This window comes from Chaetura pelagica, unplaced genomic scaffold (genome assembly GCF_000747805.2).
Source record: "Chaetura pelagica isolate M959 unplaced genomic scaffold, ChaPel_1.0 scaffold103, whole genome shotgun sequence".
NCBI classification, from domain to species: Eukaryota; Metazoa; Chordata; class Aves; order Apodiformes; family Apodidae; genus Chaetura; species Chaetura pelagica.
In genome coordinates, this window is record NW_009953004.1 from 3,634,812 (window position 1) to 3,652,493 (window position 17,682).

The 17,682-nt window shown below is 45.9% G+C and overlaps 1 protein-coding gene across 1 annotated transcript in view; it reads left to right on the forward strand.

The window, feature by feature from the left end:
• The window catches only part of OPHN1 (oligophrenin 1), a 50,976-nt gene that overhangs the window by 25,070 nt on the left and 8,224 nt on the right, over nucleotides 1–17,682 (forward strand). The window contains exons 13-19 of the mRNA XM_009996632.1: nucleotides 1,269–1,331; nucleotides 6,600–6,674; nucleotides 8,951–9,035; nucleotides 9,444–9,502; nucleotides 10,943–11,048; nucleotides 12,787–12,946; nucleotides 16,296–16,443. Of these exons, the coding sequence (XP_009994934.1) occupies nucleotides 1,269–1,331; nucleotides 6,600–6,674; nucleotides 8,951–9,035; nucleotides 9,444–9,502; nucleotides 10,943–11,048; nucleotides 12,787–12,946; nucleotides 16,296–16,443 (696 nt within the window). The remainder of the gene's footprint in view (nucleotides 1–1,268; nucleotides 1,332–6,599; nucleotides 6,675–8,950; nucleotides 9,036–9,443; nucleotides 9,503–10,942; nucleotides 11,049–12,786; nucleotides 12,947–16,295; nucleotides 16,444–17,682) is intronic.

Here is a 17,682-nt window from a genome sequence, read left to right on the forward strand (position 1 = left end):
CTGTGTCTCCCACCCTGCAGCTCCAGGGCAGGGGAGTGGGCAGTGCTGCACTGAGTGTGCTGCCCTGGAAAACTTCATCAGCTGGGGGGAAACCTGCATTCTGTACCTCAGAGCTTACTTTTATCACCACTTTAATTAGCTGACATTAATGAAAGTAGAAGCAGTGTCATCTGAGGAATAAGCATGAGGCCTGTTGTTTGCCTGTGTTTGCATTACATGCATGAGAAGAATGTGTCCCTTTCACAAAGGTAAATACACTCTGGTTTTAATAGATTAGAGCTAGAAAGACTTCAGGTCATATCACAGTATCAAATACCAAGTGGATCTGTACTTAAGGGGTTCTTTACTCATTCCTGTGTTAGAGCTAGGATATCTCTGAGCTTTTCATCACTGTTGCTCAGAAAAGGCAAAATCATGATAAAAAAACTTGCTGAAAAGACAGTGATATCACAGGATTCACCAGCACAGCCTGTGCTCTGGCTGGAGTTGGTCCAGGTGTGTCCTGCAGCAGTTTTTTACAATACATTGTTGTTTTATGTTAAACAGATGACCAAAAAAAACCCCAAGCACCCTCAAATAACCCAAACTGTAAAAATCCCAGCATGGTCATTTAAGAGGAATTCAATGTAGATGTTTGCACTGAACAGGAAGATATTTCACACTAGAACTGGAACAACCCTTCTAGATACTCAAAAAAAAAATTAGCAGGAGTTGTTGTGTGATTACAGAAGCCACAATACGTGTATAGAAAAACATCCTGACTTTCCACCTGCATCTGTGATTCGTGAGGCACAGAGACAGACTGGTTAATTGGCTGGAACAACAACCTGTGGTCTGCTTTACTCAGCATATCAAGCTGGATTAGTTTTACTTTTTAATTGAGTCAAGGAGACAAGCAGAAATGAGTTGATCCTGTGGATATGGAAGAGCTTCAACTGCGGGTTTTGCAGCATGTTCTGGAAATAATTGATCAATTCCTGATCATGCATGAATTCACATGTGGCAGGACTCTGAGTTACACTTATTATTAAAGACAGAAGGGGGGTAGAAAGCAGTGCTGGAACTCCAAGTAAATTCAAGGAAAAAAGGAGAACAAATGCAACTAATAATTCCTTGTCAGGATGGAAGGAATGCCTGTGTTTTCCTGGAGGGATGGGCAGGATGCAGATGCTGGTGTGGAGCTGCTGGGGCTCTGCAGCCTGGGGTGCACAGCAGGGGGTGTGTGACCTCATCCTAGCAGCTCATCCTGCTCCTCTTCTTTGGAACAGTGGAGCTGAACGAGGTTGGCTTCAAGTTTGTCCGGAAGTGCATCAACGCCGTGGAAACCAAAGGTGAGTTTGGGGCTCAACATTTGCTGTTTCTTTAGGAACTTTGGGCTCAAAATTCACTATTTGACACCGTCTCCCACAGCATCCTTGTAGAAAAGTTGATCAGGTATGGGTTTGGTGATCAGGAAGTGAGGTGGATTAGGAACTGGTTGAAAGGAAGGAGTCAGAGAGTTGTAGTCAATGGGGCAGAATCTGGTTGGAGGTGTGTGACTAGTGGAGTCCCTCAGGGGTCGGTACTGGGACCGGTGTTGTTCAACATCTTCATCAACGACCTGGATGAGGGTATAGAATGTACCCTCAGCAAGTTTGCTGATGACACTAAGCTGGGAGGAGTGGCTGACACACCAGAAGGCTGTGCTGCCATTCAGAGAGACTTAGATAGGTTGGAGAATTGGGCGGGGAGAAACATGATGAAATTCAACAAGGGGAAGTGCAGAGTTTTACATTTGGGGAAGAACAACACCATGTCCCAGTACAGGTTGGGGGCTGAACTGCTGGAGAGTAGTGTAGGTGAAAGAGACCTGGGGGTCCTGGTAGACAGGAGGATGACCATGAGCCAGCAATGTGCCCTTGTGGCCAAGAAGGCCAATGGCATCCTGGGGTGCATTAGAAAGGGTGTGGTTAGTAGGTCAAGAGAGGTTCTCCTCCCCCTCTATTCTGCATTGGTGAGGCCACATCTGGAGTATTGTGTCCAGTTCTGGGCCCCTCAGTTCAAAAAGGACAGGGAACTGCTCGAAAGAGTCCAGCGCAGAGCTACGAAGATGATTAGGGGAGTGGAACATCTCCCTTATGAGGAAAGGCTGAGGGAGCTGGGTCTCTTTAGCTTGGAGAAAAGGAGACTGAGGGGTGACCTCATCAATGTTTACAAATATGTAAGGGGTGAGTGTCAGGGGGACGGAGTTAGGCTTTTCTCAGTGATGACCAGTGATAGGACAAGGGGTAATGGGTGTAAATTGGAGCATAGGAAGTTCAAGGTGAATATCCGAAAAAATTTTTTTACTGTGAGAGTGACAGAGCACTGGAACAGACTGCCCAGGGAGGTTGTGGAGTCTCCCTCACTGGAGACATTCAAAACCCACCTGGATGAGTTCCTGTGTGATGTACTCTAGGTGACCCTGCTCTGGCAGGGGGGTTGGACTAGATGATCTCTCGAGGTCCCTTCCAGCCCCTAAGATTCTATGATTCTATGATTCTATGATTCTATAAGTTATACATTTGGTCTAATGTTGGAAACAAAGACCAAGGCATGTTGCTATCAGTGGACTGATAGATTTGGAAGAGAAACAGAGAAGGTAATCTGGGGGAACACTGGAGGTGAAAACTTTTTGTAGATGGCAACATTTATCTGTCACCATTAACTGACTTCTGTTCAGGAGAGTGACTTAGTATCTACTTTTTTGCTTTATGGGTGATTTATCTGTATCTAATGTTCAAGAGGCTGTAGATGAGCCCAGCAGTATAAACTTAAAAGTTATAAGTCATACTAGTTTTCTACTTTGACTTCTGATTTTGAGATGTGAATCTTACAAGTTAAGAAGTATCAATTATGAGGAAAGAGGGATTTAAGCTAGGCCAACAGTTAATGGACTGGGGATTAAGTGTGGGTTTATTAAGGATTACTAGAACTATGAAGTTCGTAGAGTCCTTATTGAGCAATCATCTTTGGTTTTCTGCTTTCTGAAATGTTTCGGTAATATTTGGTGTAGATGCTATCTGGTTTCAGTGAGCTATGGTAACCTAGATTTTTCTTTTCTACAGGTTGTACCTTACAATACCTTGAATTAGTGTAGTAAATATGCTTATTTGGCAAAAGATATCATATATACGACACTTCTGTCTAATATATAAGTCCTTTTTAAACGCTAACATTTGTTTTGCTCTGTGCCTTAACATCATTCTAGCACTAATAATACTTTTATTCATGTTACATCTCTTTTTAGCTGGTATGTTTCCTATAATGGATGTCAGGCTTCTAATCTGCAACCCTAGGATCTCCTTGGAGTTCTGTAAAATCATTTGCCATGGACTATGAAACCTCATTGGCTAATTCCTTTAGTACTCTCTGATGGATTTAATCTGGCCTTGCTGATTCAAAACATTAATTCAGTCCAGGTAATTTCTCACTTGCTCTTTACGGTGTTGATGTCTCTTCTCTTATGTTGTTCATCTACTCCCAGCATAATTAATCATTTCACAGAAGAGTTGTTTTGAGTGAACTGAAGCAGAGCAAGTACTTAGAAATTCCACTTTTCCTCCCCTCTAGTGTATTTACTTTCTGATAATTAGAGCTCTTACCTTCCCTTTTATCTTCTCTTTTTCTCTGAAGTAGCTAAATAATTATTTTTTTCATTATCTATTATGAAATTATATTACTACTGAACTTTGCATATCCAATATATTTTTTTTTGTAACTTCTTATCCTCACTTTGCTTACCCTTGCAATAAAATGTTGCAGTTGCAATGAATTCTCATCTCTGTATATTCTAGAACTTCTACCTCCAAAGCAGATTCATTTCTCATGTTTCATTTGTGGAATTTCCTCTTAATGTGAACCATGCTGCTTCAGGGATTTTCATGAAGTTGTGGAAAAAAAGGCAGTGAACAGAATGTAAAGTGGGTATGACTTTGGTATGGATTCAGGACAGCTATGATGGAAAATATGAACAGAAAGAGATGAAGGCTCCAGCATCAATAGACATTTGTGTCTGCTACCAACTTCTCTGAACCTTGATCTGATTTGAATATTTATTTAGCTTTTGACAAACAAGATACCCTCTTTGCTCTTCGGCATATATGGAACTGGTGTGCTGTATCACATAACAACAGCAATGAATTAGCCTTTTTTATTTTCTCAAAAATAATGCGTGCTTTGATAGAATAATGAAAAAAAATATTATTTTAATACCCTTTTACATCTTAGATTTAATCTACAAAAGGAGAGTAAAATGTCAATGAGGACAAAACAGACAAGACAATTTGAAAGTTAAGTGATATTTCTTAACAGCCTCACTATGTTTGGCACTTGAAAACAAAGCTTAACAATCAAGGACACAAAAATTAATATTAAATTCAAGACTGAGAAAAGAATTCTTAAAAATACAAAAAGTCCTGATTATTGAGGATCATTTTAATTTTGCAGCCTAATTCAAATCAAGCTGCTGTGCACAGCCATTTATTAATTGAGAAACCAATATTTCCAAGTGCCTTTGAATCAATAGATTTACCTATAGAATACATTAGTACTTATTAGTTCAACCAATAGGACACAAATCAGCCTTGTGGCTGAAACACGAAACACAGGTATGAATATATTTGCTATGAGTTGTTCCTTATGTATATCACTCTGATTCTAAACACAAACCAAAGTGAAAAAAATTGAAAAATTGGATAATAAAAGGTTAAAAATTACAATATACTATTTACTTTCAAATCCCATTAAGATTATCAATTCTCCTTAATTAATGATGGGGGATCAGTTATGAATTACTATATGGTAATAATTTTCATTCAGAAGTTGATTTCTGAATTTTAATATCTGTTTGTTGTGGGTTTTTTTAATTCTTGGTATCTAAACTTTCTACCAGACAAAAAGGAAGTTTCTAGCAGGTTCTCATAGGAGCTACCTCTGTAGCTCCACCGCTATAAAAACCTTGCCACAGAAACCAAATATACTGACATAACCTGATGGAACATGATAGACTTGGCAAAAACTTGCATGTCAGTGGTAGGACTGTGGTTGTATATGGATGTACCTCCTTAAACCGCTTCAAAAAAAATGTACCTCCTTTGGAATGGAATCTTAGCTACATAAGCAGAAACAAAACCTCATAGTTTACAGAACCCTCTTGATGAAGTAAGTGGGAGCTTTTAAAAATTCTGTCTATTGTAGTTCATACTACAAACCTAGGAAACTATCTTTGCAAAATTAGTTTCAAAGGGCTAAATTAAGGTTTCTACATCAATGTGCAAAAAATTGAATATATGGCTATATATAATTTAAAGACAAGGCATTAGATATGAATGTGATGGGAGTGTTTAGAAAACTGACTCATCAGGCCAGTTTTAGATGAGTTCCTGTGTGATGTACTCTAGGTGACCCTGCTCTGGCAGGGGGGTTGGACTAGATGATCTCTCGAGGTCCCTTCCAGCCCCTAAGATTCTGTGATTCTATGATTCTATGAAAATTCACTATTGTCCAGAAATTTTGGGCTCAGAATTAGCTATTTTTCTGCAATTTGGGGCCCAAAATTCACTATTTTCCAACAACTCTGGGATCAAAATGCACTATTTTCCAGAAACGTTGAGCTCAAAATTGGCTGTTTTCCAGCGATTTGGGGCTCAGAATTCACTAATTTGCTGCAATTTTCGACTCAAAATTCGCTATTTTCCAGCAATTTTGAGCTCAGAATTCTCTGCTTTCCAGCAATTTGGCGCTGAAAATTCACAATTTAGGGTTAATTTTGGCCAACTTCCCACAGGCTTGAATGATACTGTATTTTCTGCAGTATTGTGATGTTACCAGTGAAATGGGACTTGGATGAGGAGGTTGGAAAGAGGTAGGGATCAGTCTCAGCAATGAAGTTACAAGTGATAGGACAAGAGGTGATGGCCTCAGGTTGCACCAAGGGAGGTTTAGGTTGGATGGTGGGAAGAATTTCTTCCCTGGAAGAGTTGTTGGGAACAGGCTGCCCAGGGTGTTAGTGGAGCCACCATCTCTGGAGGGATTTAAGAGTCATATAGGCATAGTACTGAGGGATATGGTTTAAGGAGTTGTCAGTGTTAGGTTGATGGTTGGACTTGATGATCCTGGAGGTCTTTTCCAACCACAGGAATTCTGTGTATCAGAGGAACAGAAACTCCATGATCTGGGATGTTGTTAACACTCAATTCCAGTGAAGACTGAATTTCCACCATTGTGCTGTTTTTGTTCCCCAGGGTTCTCATCTTTGGCTCTGAGGAAGCTCCTTGTTGGGCAGAAGGAGAACAGCTCTGGAACAGCTCTCCCTGCCTGGTGGGACTGGCAGCACTTAGCTGGGCTATGGGGTTGTTCACCCCCTTGTGTTAAAAGCAGCAGGACAAAGCAGGCTGGTGGGGCTGCTGCACATGACTGGCCTGGGCTGCAGGAGGGAGAGAAGTGTATCCAGGGCAGCTGCCTGGGGAGAAGTGGAGCCAGCACCCTGAGAGCCAGGAGAGGAGCCCCACGAGGTGGGACTTGAGGAATTCCCACCAGCAGCAGGAGCATAGGATGACTCTCTGGCTTTTCTCTTGCAGGGATTGCTACAGAGGGCGTCTACAGGACTGTTGGCAGCAACATTCAGGTGCAGAAGTTGCTGAATGCCTTTTTTGGTAAGAATTAATTATTCCATGCAACTGGATTGTCCTGGTTTTGTCTTGTTTAAGATCAAGTTTCACAGTGAGAAGAGTCAAGTGTGGGCTCTGATCCCTGTGGCCCCTCCAAGGCACATCTTCCCCTTCTCTTCTGGCCTCTTTTCTGCAGCCCACTCTCTTGCCTCTCCCTTTAAGCTGCATTCATGTGTTTCTGGTGCAACCTGCACGTTAAGCCAAGTGAGCAGCAGTGAGATGTAATGAAGCAGTGACCCCGGAGCAGTGGGGACAGGCCTTGTGCCATCACCTGCTAAAAATATTCAGGCATTTTGGAGTCATGTGTGGGGCACATACTCCTGCTGCAGGCCTGAGGTGTGAGACATTGGCCAAAGAGAGATGAGCCCTCAGCTTCTCCTCGGCTGCCTGCGTGGCCAGCAGCTCCCAGATGTGGCAGCCAAGGGCTGTGGACAGCCAGGGTGCTGCCAGGGGTGGGCCAGCATCCCCTGAGCTGAGTGACAGCAGGAATCCTGGCTCACCAAGCCACCACTTGGCTTTCCTTCCCCATTCTTATTCAGGCAGTGCAGATGAGGGCCAGACCCGCTGGTTGGGGCTCAGTAATTAGGGTGCTGGATCCCCAGGGCTGGATCAGGGTTGGGGCAGCCCCTCCTGTCACTTGGCTGATGTGCTGTGTCCCACAAGTCCAGCACAGCCACCTCCTAACCCAGCACCCACAGCCCAGCTCAGGGCACCCTTTTCCTCTGGGTGTGCTAGAGGGATGCCCTGGGAGCTTCAGCAGGGAGCCCAGCACCAGGGAACCAGGGATTTCACCCGAAGGGCTGGAGTGTCTCACTGTGTGCCCTGTGTATGTGATTAAATGCCATGTGTGTGTTGGTGCTGGCAGCCTTTCCGGGCACTGAATCCCATGTTTCTCACAAGCCTGGGAATGGGCATGTGGTCTTTATATGGGAAGCTGCTGAACTGCCTGCAGGGGCTGTGGGGCTCAGCATCACTGCAGTGTGTGGGGCTCAGCAGCCTTGCAGTGTGTGGGCCCTGGGCCAGAACCCGTGGTCCCTGGGGGCCAGGGCAGGCAGTGAACCCCAGGGGCAAACCCCAAGGGTCCTGTCCCACCCACCCAAAGGCTGAGCCTGAGGGGCTGCAGCTCAGGGCAGAAGGTGTGTGTGCATTGGTACCTGTGTGCCCTGGGCTCACACCAGCTCCTGCACAGATGTCAGACACTAATGTAGCATTCAGAGGCATTTACTATTGTTTTTACTCTTGTTTACTAGTGGTTTTACTATTGTTTACTAGTGGTTTTACTGTTGTTGTTGTTTATCACACCAGCTGCTTTGCTCTGACCGAGCTGTGCCCGATTCCCAGGGGGCAGTGACTTCAGCCAGCTCTCCAATTACTCTTGCTTGATGACTAATTATTAGCCCAAATTTTTATTGCTTCTTGATTCTCACCCTCCCTGTGAGCACCCCTGTGGTTTTCTCCTCTGAATCTCACCACTTAGTGGCTTTCCCTTTGATTTATATGCATTGGTCTGGTTGACCACTTGCCACCCCACTGTGTACTAGCTCAGGATGGAAAGTCCCAACATTACAGAAATAGCTGCTGCAGGAGGGTTTCATCCTGAACTTCAGTGAGGAGATAGATTTTTATAGTTTTTATTTTTCGTCTCTCATCCTACTTCTTTTTTAAAATAAATCATGCAGTTTATTTCTTTAGTCCAGCTGTCCCCTGTCCTCCAACCATGTCCCTTACTTCATTGTACCACAGAAATGATGTGGTTGTTTGGTGAGGATTGGCAGGAACAAAATGTACTTCCTTGCTGCTGTGCCTCCTCCTCTGAGCTCCCTCCTCTCTGTGCAGTGGGAAGGAATATTTCCAGAGCAGCCTTCAGAGAGTAGCTGTGAAGGAGAGATTGGAGCTGGACACAGATTACTTTGGATATCAGAAAGCTTGTCTTGGATCCATTGAAATGTGTTGGTTCTGCCAGTCTTGGCTGTGGTGGGAAAAATAAAACATCTCTAGAGACTATGCCCACACTAAACTTTGACCACTGCTTAAATATTACCTTCTGCTTCCTCCTTTGTCCTAATTAGCACTGCTTCTCAGCCTTTCCAAAATCCTGGTGCTGGTACTGTTCTACTTTTCCCGATTGTGAGAATCAGCAGCTTTCTTCATGTGCTGCTGTAGCTCCATTTGTCTCGAGAACGTCCCGTCCCTGAGCACGTGCTATATATGAACAGCCTCAAAATGGACCTTATTTTAAAGTCATTTTGTTCTTCTTCCAGATCCGAAATGCCCAGGGGATGTGGATCTCCAAAGTGGTGACTGGGACATCAAGACAATTACCAGCTCTCTGAAGTTTTATCTCAGGTAGCACTGCGGGTCCTACCTGCCCCAGTGAGCAAAAGAGCTTGGGACTGATCCGGGCAAAAAGCAGAGTGAACTGCCAGATGTTAACATCTGGCTATTGGAAAGGCCAAAGAAGTGACAAAGGCTTTGGGAAGAGGAATGGATTCTTCCTTCCTTCCTGCCTGCCTCTCTTATCTCTTTCTGTCTTTCTCTCTCTCTTTCTTTATTTCCTTTTTCTTTCTTTTTTGAGCCCTGTGCCTGCTCCAGACCCCCCCACCCTATGACAAAACTGTTGAGATCACACGGGCAGGAGGGAGATGCCAGCGGGAGCCACGGGTGCCGGGGGTCGAGCAGCGTTGCCTGTTCCAAATCCATCAGCAGGGGGTTGTGCTCCCTGTGAGAGCTCAGTTTTATTTCTGGTTACTGCAGGAACCTGTCTGAACCCGTCATGACGTACAAGCTCCACAAAGAGTTGGTCCTGGCTGCCAGTAAGTCCCACACCTGCCCTGCGACGGTCCTTGCCCTGCCCTCCCCAACCAGCCCACATCAGAACCACCAGCAGCTCTACCAGCCCTGCACCCACCATCCCACCACCTCCCCTGTGGGAAGAGGATCTGAGTGCTTACATGTGCATGGGAGGTGGTGGGATTTCCTCCCCTCTTTCCTTTACTGCTGTAGTGCTCTTCCCTCTAGCAGGGTTTCATGCTCTCAGAGGGTCTGGAGAGCCTGAAGATGTCAACTGACCTGAAATCAGCACAAGTGTCCCAGAATAATTTTTTTCCAATAGTATTAAGATATTTATTTTAAACCTGTGAGGGGATGGGGTGTGCTGTTGCTACACAGGTGGGCAGGTGCCCCCTTTAGGTTGTGAAATTTGTCCTGGGATGTTGAATCCAAAGTGTCTACAAGTACATTAAAGACATTTTTCTGCTGCAGCTCTTGGGACTGAGCCCCAGATATTATTAAGGGAGATGAGCCAGTAACATTGATGTACTGAGAGGCCATCACCTGTGCTAACCCAGACAGTTCTCAGCTCCTGTTGTGGCCATTTCAAACAAGCCTGAATCATTCTGCACTAGCTGCATCCTCAGAGTGTGTTGAGAGCTGGCACACTGAGATGGAGCCTGGAGGGATACCAGGAATTGGTCATCTCCCTCAGCATGAGAGTACTGGCATTTGGAAATCCATGGCACACTCAGGAGCTCTGGACTAAAGCATCCTTCACACCTCAAAGGGAGGGTAGGAGAGCACCCACCTCTCCTTGGTTTAGACCTCTGGAGAATGAATAACACTTGTTCTTTCTTGGAAAGGAAAATATTCCACCACCTACCGGTTGTGATCAAGTCCAAGATTTATTACTTTCAGAACTGGTTAAACCAATGAGGGTTGAGTATGTGCAAAACCATGATCCCTTCCCTACCCTCCCTCAGAAGCTTCCACATTCTCAGGTCCCAAGCTCCCACACTATTCTTTTCACACCAGGTATTTTATTGTTTCTTGATTATTTATGCTCTTAAGGGTGACCTCTTTGGGTCAGGGACTCAGTTTTTTCCCCATAGGACATTTTACCATGTTCCTGGGTGTTGCAGCTCTCGGGGCTGATATGAGACCCAGCAGAGGGGCTGTGTGCTCCCCAGGGGTGCAGGGCAAGGGTGCAAAGGGGAGAACCTGGCCATGCTCAGGGGCAGAGTGTGACTGAGCTCCCTTTCAAGCTTAATTTCTTCATTTCCACTTAATTTTGTTTCTCATAGTGATTACCCTGTTGCTATGTAATCTCACTTCCCTTCTTCCCATTGCTGGGTCTGGCCAGCCAGCCCTGCACTGCAGCAGGAACAGCTCCCACAGATTTTCTTTGGCTTTATCTTACTTTAATGTATTTACTTTGAAAGTGACGGGCACAAACTTTTCTCTGTGTTACTTCTTTACAGAATCTGAAAACCTGGATTACAGGCTGGGAGCCATTCATGCACTGGTCTATAAACTACCTGACAAGAACAGAGAGATGTTAGAGCTCCTCATACAGCACCTTGTCAAGTAAGCAGATGTTTTTCTCTAAACCCAAAGAAAGTGGAATAATGGAATCAGCAGAACAAGCCTTTTTTTGTGGCAGGTTTACAAAATTGTTTCCACCATGGTACCTCTAGAAATTTATGTTTGGGCTGCACAAATGGTATGATTATCTTTGCTATCCAGTACATTAAGTGATGCTTTTCTTTCTAAATGCCACTTTCATCCCCTTTCTGACAAGCACCAAGCAGGAAATTATTTTAAAACTAAAATATCCTCTGTCAGCAGAGCTATAAACCTGTCACCTCTTGCTCCAGTTAACAAGAACATTAGGTCTGGGGTTTTAGAACGGCTGTAGGACCTGTGCCCATGGGCTGCATGCTTTGATTTTATCTCCAGCTCTATGGATTCCATGTCCTGAGCCCTCAGAGCAGCGGGAAGGCTCCAGCATGTCAGTCTCTGCTGTCGTGCAGGCGCGTTGGACACTTGGTGGCACTGAGCAGCACCAGTGAGCCACTGACTTAAATCTGTTACTTGAGTGGCACCAGCACAGCACTGGAAAATGGGCATTTTCCTGTCTTCTTGTTGCACTGAAGCAAAATCTCAGGGCAGAAGCTCTGCCCTGTCCACCCCAGGGAGGAGCAGGGATGCAGTGAGGGGAGATGCTGGTGATGAGCCATGCTGAAGTTCAAAAGCAAGGGAGAAATATGTGTGTGGTTAGAAGGACCAGGGCTTGCAGGAGCAATGGCTCCTGTATGACAGGGATTGCTTTGGACCTTTGGAGAAGTCCTTTTCAAAGCTGGAAGGTTTCAGAAATCCACAGAGCTGATCTGGGCTTGTCACATCCTGACACCCGAAGGCGAGTGTGTGGCCCTCAGTGCCATGGCCCTCTTTGGGGTGAGGAAGGCTGGTGAGGATCCTGCCTGCCATCCCCTCCCAACCCTTCATCAACATGTTTACTTGGCTTTTAGAAACCTTTCTCTGTAAGTGGCAGAGCTTTCAGTGGCTGACGATGAAACTAACACTGTGCTTGTGGTCACTGTGTTTATTTCTTCAAGTGTTTTTGCTTAAATTCTGTTCCCTCTCCAATTCACACTGGCAGAAACCTCTTTAATACCAGAGCTACAGGGCAAACCTAGAGTTCATTTCATGTCAGCATTGATCTCTCTCCTCTGGTCCACTCCTGGAAGCAGAGAGGGCCCACCTAGGTGGCTGGTATTGGAGGCAGCAGTTGGAGCTTCTCCACAGGCTTGTGTGCTTCTCTGGAGCTGGAAGGTCTGCTGGACAAGGAGAGCTGTGTTTGGTGAGAACAGTGCATTTTTCAGAAAGAAGATGCTGTGTAGAGATTTCTTGAAAACATCCAAAGTTTGCTCCCTTCATTTGGTCCTTCTGCAGAGAGAGGAAAAATTAAAGCCAAAAGCCAGTTCTGGATGACCAGGATAACCCAGTTTAAATCATTCCCTTTGTGTGAGTGTCATGCAGATGACTTTTGGTTGCCGACTTAAAAGAGGAGATGGGAATGGGAAGGGATCAAATAAAAATGCTGTCAGCACGTTGCTCTCCCAAGCAGCTGTCCCAGCCAGCCGTGCCTGTCACAGCTGGAGATGTGTGTTATCTCTGGGGGGTTTGGGAAACAAATCCTGCTGAGACAACACGAGGAAAATGGAGCGACCGATTCCTACTGTATCCTTTTTTTTTAACTGCTTGGAGTAAGATCTACTTGCAAGAAAACAAACCCTTTTCCATCTCTCCCTGCTCTCTGCAGCGTGTGTGAGCACAGCCGGGAGAACCTGATGTCCCCCTCCAACATGGGGGTGATCTTTGGGCCCACCCTGATGCGCGCGCAGGAGGACACGGTGGCAGCCATGATGAACATCAAATTCCAAAACATCGTGGTTGAGATCCTCATCGAGCACTTTGGAAAGGTAGGGAGGGCAGCAGCCCCGAGGTGCCCCCACACAGCTCCTGGCTGCTCCATCCAAGCTGTTGCTGTGGCAACGACGCAGAGCTCTGGCTCCTCTTTCTGGAGTCTCCTCAGGGGCTGGGATTATTTTAAATAACACACTGTTCTGAAATGCTTCAGAAGGGAACAAAAAGTGTAGCAGAAGTGTTCCTCACTGTTGCCTTTAGCTAGTTCTGGAGGAAACCCTGAGTCTAGGGGTTTTTGCTTTTCTTTTTAAATCAGAGGAATCTTTATTGAAAAAAAACAAACCCTGTTCTTTGCCTGCACATTTATGCCTCCCTTTGCTGAAGGCAGGAGCCAGACCAGAGCATCACTGGTTTCAGTGGGCACAGTCCAAGATGAGACACTGTTCAACTGTTAGTGCAGGGAAAAAAGTTAGTAGAGTACAGGCTTAGTACAGACTTCGGGCTCTCAGGGGGCTGGGGAGTGATAAAGCTGCATGTTAATATTCTCAAACTTCAGCAGCATTTGCATTCAGATCAGTGTACCAGGAAGCAGTTTGCTTTCCTGAGAACAGGGCTAGGTTCAGAGGAGTGGATTTGGTCCTTCAGCTTTTCATAATACTTTACATTACAGAGTGTCCAAACAATCTCTTACGTCTTAGAGGTAGAATGTGTTTTGCTGTGGGGAGCTTGGGGTGTTGCTCCCTGCAGACAGGACAGCACACGTGCAGAAGGTAAGCTGCCTGTTTGGGAAAGGAAGAGGAGGCCAAGGCTGAAGGAACAGGGTTCTTGCAACAGTGGATGTGGAGTTGGAGCAAGCAAAGGGGGAGCAGAGGGTGGCTTGGAAGTCAGTTATGGTGCTGAGGACTGGAAACAGAGAAACAGGATGAAATTACTCAGAGATACCTTGGAGTGTACACACGAGAAGCTCATGAAAATCACATGCCCATTTCTTTGTAGGTCTCTGCAAGCACTTTTAATAAGACCCTGCAGCAAAACAGTGACTCACTTGTGTGTTGGGATCCTGGCATAACTTGCTCCAGAGCCTCTGTCCCCTCCCTTGTACAGCCTGTAGTGCAGGCTGAGTCAATACTCCCTTTACACTGCTACCTCTTAAGAGATGAAATGAAATCTTTAATTAAGCCAGACATCACTTTGCTTGCTTTTAATTTCTTCAGTGATAAGGTTATGTTAGTAACATTTATTAGATTGAGCTTGTAAGTTCAGCATCAGAGATTAAAGTGTCTTTAGCTCACACATGAGCAAACACATGAAATGAGTCTGGAGGAAGAGGGGTTGTGGTTTATATGGTGCAATATCAAGGCTCTAAGGACAAAGTAACTCTTCATTAAGTCTTTGTGGATAATTACTGTTTCCACAACTTACATTTCAGTACCATGGTTAAATTAAATAAGTTGAAAACCTTCACTGTACAAACCTTCCAAATATGAAAGTCTGTCAATACCTTTGTACCTTCAAGTTGTTTAACTTGGATTTTCATTTGGAGGGCAGAAGGAAAGCCGAGTCTGCACCCACCTCTTAAAAATAGTAGTTTGCAGTGGGTTTTAGCATGGGTGTCAGGTGTTGAAGAGCATCTCCTATGAACAGCATTCTGTGGTACCTGGATAAGCATGGGGAATTTAACATGTCTTTTTCTTTAAAAGACCAGTATTGTTAATATATAGGAATGAGGCTGATGTTTCAAAATGTTACCCTGCTGCAGGCAATCCTTTCCTATTTTAATAGTACGTGAGCTCTGCTGCTTTTAAATCATGGGCTGTTAACATCACAGCAAATTCTTCTGAATCTGGGAAGGGGGGTGCTCCAGACTTTGTGCCCTGGAGTGGAGAAAATGTCCTGCCCCTGCAAAGGTCAGAGCCCCTGCTGGCATCGAGCATCAGCAGCCATGGTGTGTCACCAAACAGGGAAGGAAAAGCAGCTGAAATTGCCATGTGGGGTTTGGTACCTCTCTGTGCTGAGCAGGGCAGGCTGAGTCAGGAGCAAAGCCCAAGTACCAGCATCTGTGTTCCTACCAGTCCTGCGGTGTGGGAGCCTGGCAGAGGAGGGTGGGTGCAAGGCAGGAGGGTCTGGCAGAGGAGTGTGGGTGCAGGTCTGAGCTTGCCCCTGCACTGCCTGGGCAAGGGGGCTGCAGGGAACCTGCCTGCTGGTGCCCACCCTGCTGTGGTACATGGCACATGGTCCATGCTACCTGGGCTTTGGGATCAAGAAGGTTAAAGTGGGGACGTATTTTTCTGTCATCCCCCATCTGGATTTTCAGAACTGCTCTTTTTCTGGGAGAAGAAAGAACATGATTTCATTTGAATTACGAAAGTGGTGAACTTAATCAAATCCAAATGTTATATTTTTTCATTTAAAAAAACTTTCTGGGTGACAGGATACAATTATTCTTCTATAACAAAGCATGCACTGAAGGAGCAGTGGCCTGGCTTTTTGGTGGTATTGGTACACCAGCTGTTGTCCTCCAGGCTGGAGCTGTCAACAGTGGGGAAGGGACCAGCTGAAGGATGGGCAGCACAGCCTCAGGTCTCAGTCCCAGCCCATCCATAGTAACTCACTCTTTAAAGCCTGCTATAAATTCAGTTAATATCCATAAAACTGAGGAGCAATTGGTTTTAGTCCTTATTGTGGTGTTCCTGATCTTCAGAAGCCTGTCCAGAAGCTTAATTCTTTTTCAGCTCTTAAAAAAAAAAAAGCACTGACATAAATGAGAACTTAAAAAGTAAACCCAGCCATAGAGGTGCCATATGACCAATGAGAAAGGAGATAAAACTCCTTAGCAGCATTGGTTTTACGCCAGTATTTCATCCCAGGTAATTCCAGAATGCCACACACTCATTGTAAGCCAAGAGCTGAAGATTCAGCATTAAATCTGAGATAATGCTCTGGTGTGTTAGGGTGCTTTAGGATTGTGTCTCCTCACTGGTGTGGAAAGCTCGATGTTTCTCAGAAGCTGTCAGCCTCAGAGCTACTTTTTGTCTCTGTTTGTGATTTTGCTGCATTAATGAGCTGTGGTTGCTGCAGGGGGTGTGCAAGCAGACACCTCTGTAGGAAGCCTACAGTGGGACACATCCATGGAGCCACTGCCCCTGCTCCATCCTCTCTCCAGCCCTGGCATCCACGGCTCTCCTGGGTGCTGCCAACCGTTGGAAGTGCTGGTGCACATTGTCTGTCCCTCTGTGGAAAGGCTGGGAGAGTTGGGATCTTCTGAAAGATCTGGAAGATCCAGAAGGGCTGGAGCAGCAGCTGCGAAGTTTCTTTTAATGACAGCAGGTTAATGAGGTGAACTTCTGAGGATGTTGTTGGACCTGGTGAGATGGGATGGTCATCTAAACCTGTCTGCCTTTACAGATCTACTCTGGCCCCCCAGAAGACACCACAGCCCCCCCGGTGCCTCCTCCCAGGGTGGCTGCCCGGCGGCACAAACCCATCACCATTTCCAAGCGTCCTCTGAGGGAAAGACCCGTCTTCTTTGGTGCTTCTCTGGAAGAAAGTGGAGGTCAGTCCAGCTGTTCACCGACCCCTTACCTGCCTCTCCCTCCTCCTCTTTTAACACCTGTGCAGGAGCAGTGGCGGCAACAACAGCAGGACTGTGCTTCCCAGGCCATGGATGCAGCAAACAGTGGGTCTGATGATCAGTGAGACAGGAAAGAGAGATTCTTATACATGGGCTGCATCACCTCACAACTCAGACTCTGGGGGGATTTTTTTTTTCTGTTCCTTGCACCTTTCCCCTGAGATAAGCTAAGAGTTTATATGAGAAACCCAGTGGAGAGGTTTTGCAGCTTCAGAGGAAAAAATGCAAAGCGATGGTGATGCAGCTGAGGAGCAGCGTGAGGAGAGGAGTGCCTGGGCTGGGTGGCTGTGAGCTGCTGCAGCCCTGCCCTGCCAGAGCCCACCAGGCCCCAGGAGGGTCTGCAGGGCTGGCCCAGCTGCTGGTGGTTTTATATCCAGAGCAGGAACCCTGAAGCACTTTGTCACAACCCAGTGATAGTATTTCTAGACAAAGTGCAACTCTGCTGTTAAATTCATTTGATAGTAAGGAAATAGTGAGGCCCTTATTACCATGTTGAAGGGCACATCATTATAAAATCATGTTTCTCTGCACCCAATTTGCTCTAATTGTCATTGCAGCCTGTGCCCTGGATCAAATCATCACCAGAGAGATGAAAAGTCTTTTTCTCTGTTACAGTGTTCAGAGCTTTGATTTACAAGTACATTTTTGCCACTGACAAAACGTGATTGATTCAAATTGCTCTTTGAAATCTCAAAGCTACTCGTGTTGCTGAGATGTCCTTGTGTTTAAATGTTCCCCAAAACTGGGAGCAGAAGTATTGCCCTTTGACAGCCCCACAGCTGCAGGGTGCAATCAGTTCCCCAGCAGAGCTTCTGCACCCTGTGCCTGGGGCTCGGGCAGCAAGAGCTGAGGAGTGAGATGAATGATTTTTGGACGGATGTGAGAGCACGGTACCCTTCCCAACCCCTTGGCTGTCCATCTGTCCCTTCCCAACCCCTTGGCTGTCTGTCTGTCCCCTTCCCAACCCCTTGGCTGTCCATCTGTCCCTTCCCAACCCCTTGGCTGTCCATCTGTCCCTTCCCAACCCCTTGGCTGTCCATCTGTCCCTTCCCAACCCCTTGGCTGTCCATCTGTCCCTTCCCAACCCCTTGGCTGTCCATCTGTCCCTTCCCAACCCCTTGGCTGTCCATCTGTCCCTTCCCAACCCCTTGGCTGTCCATC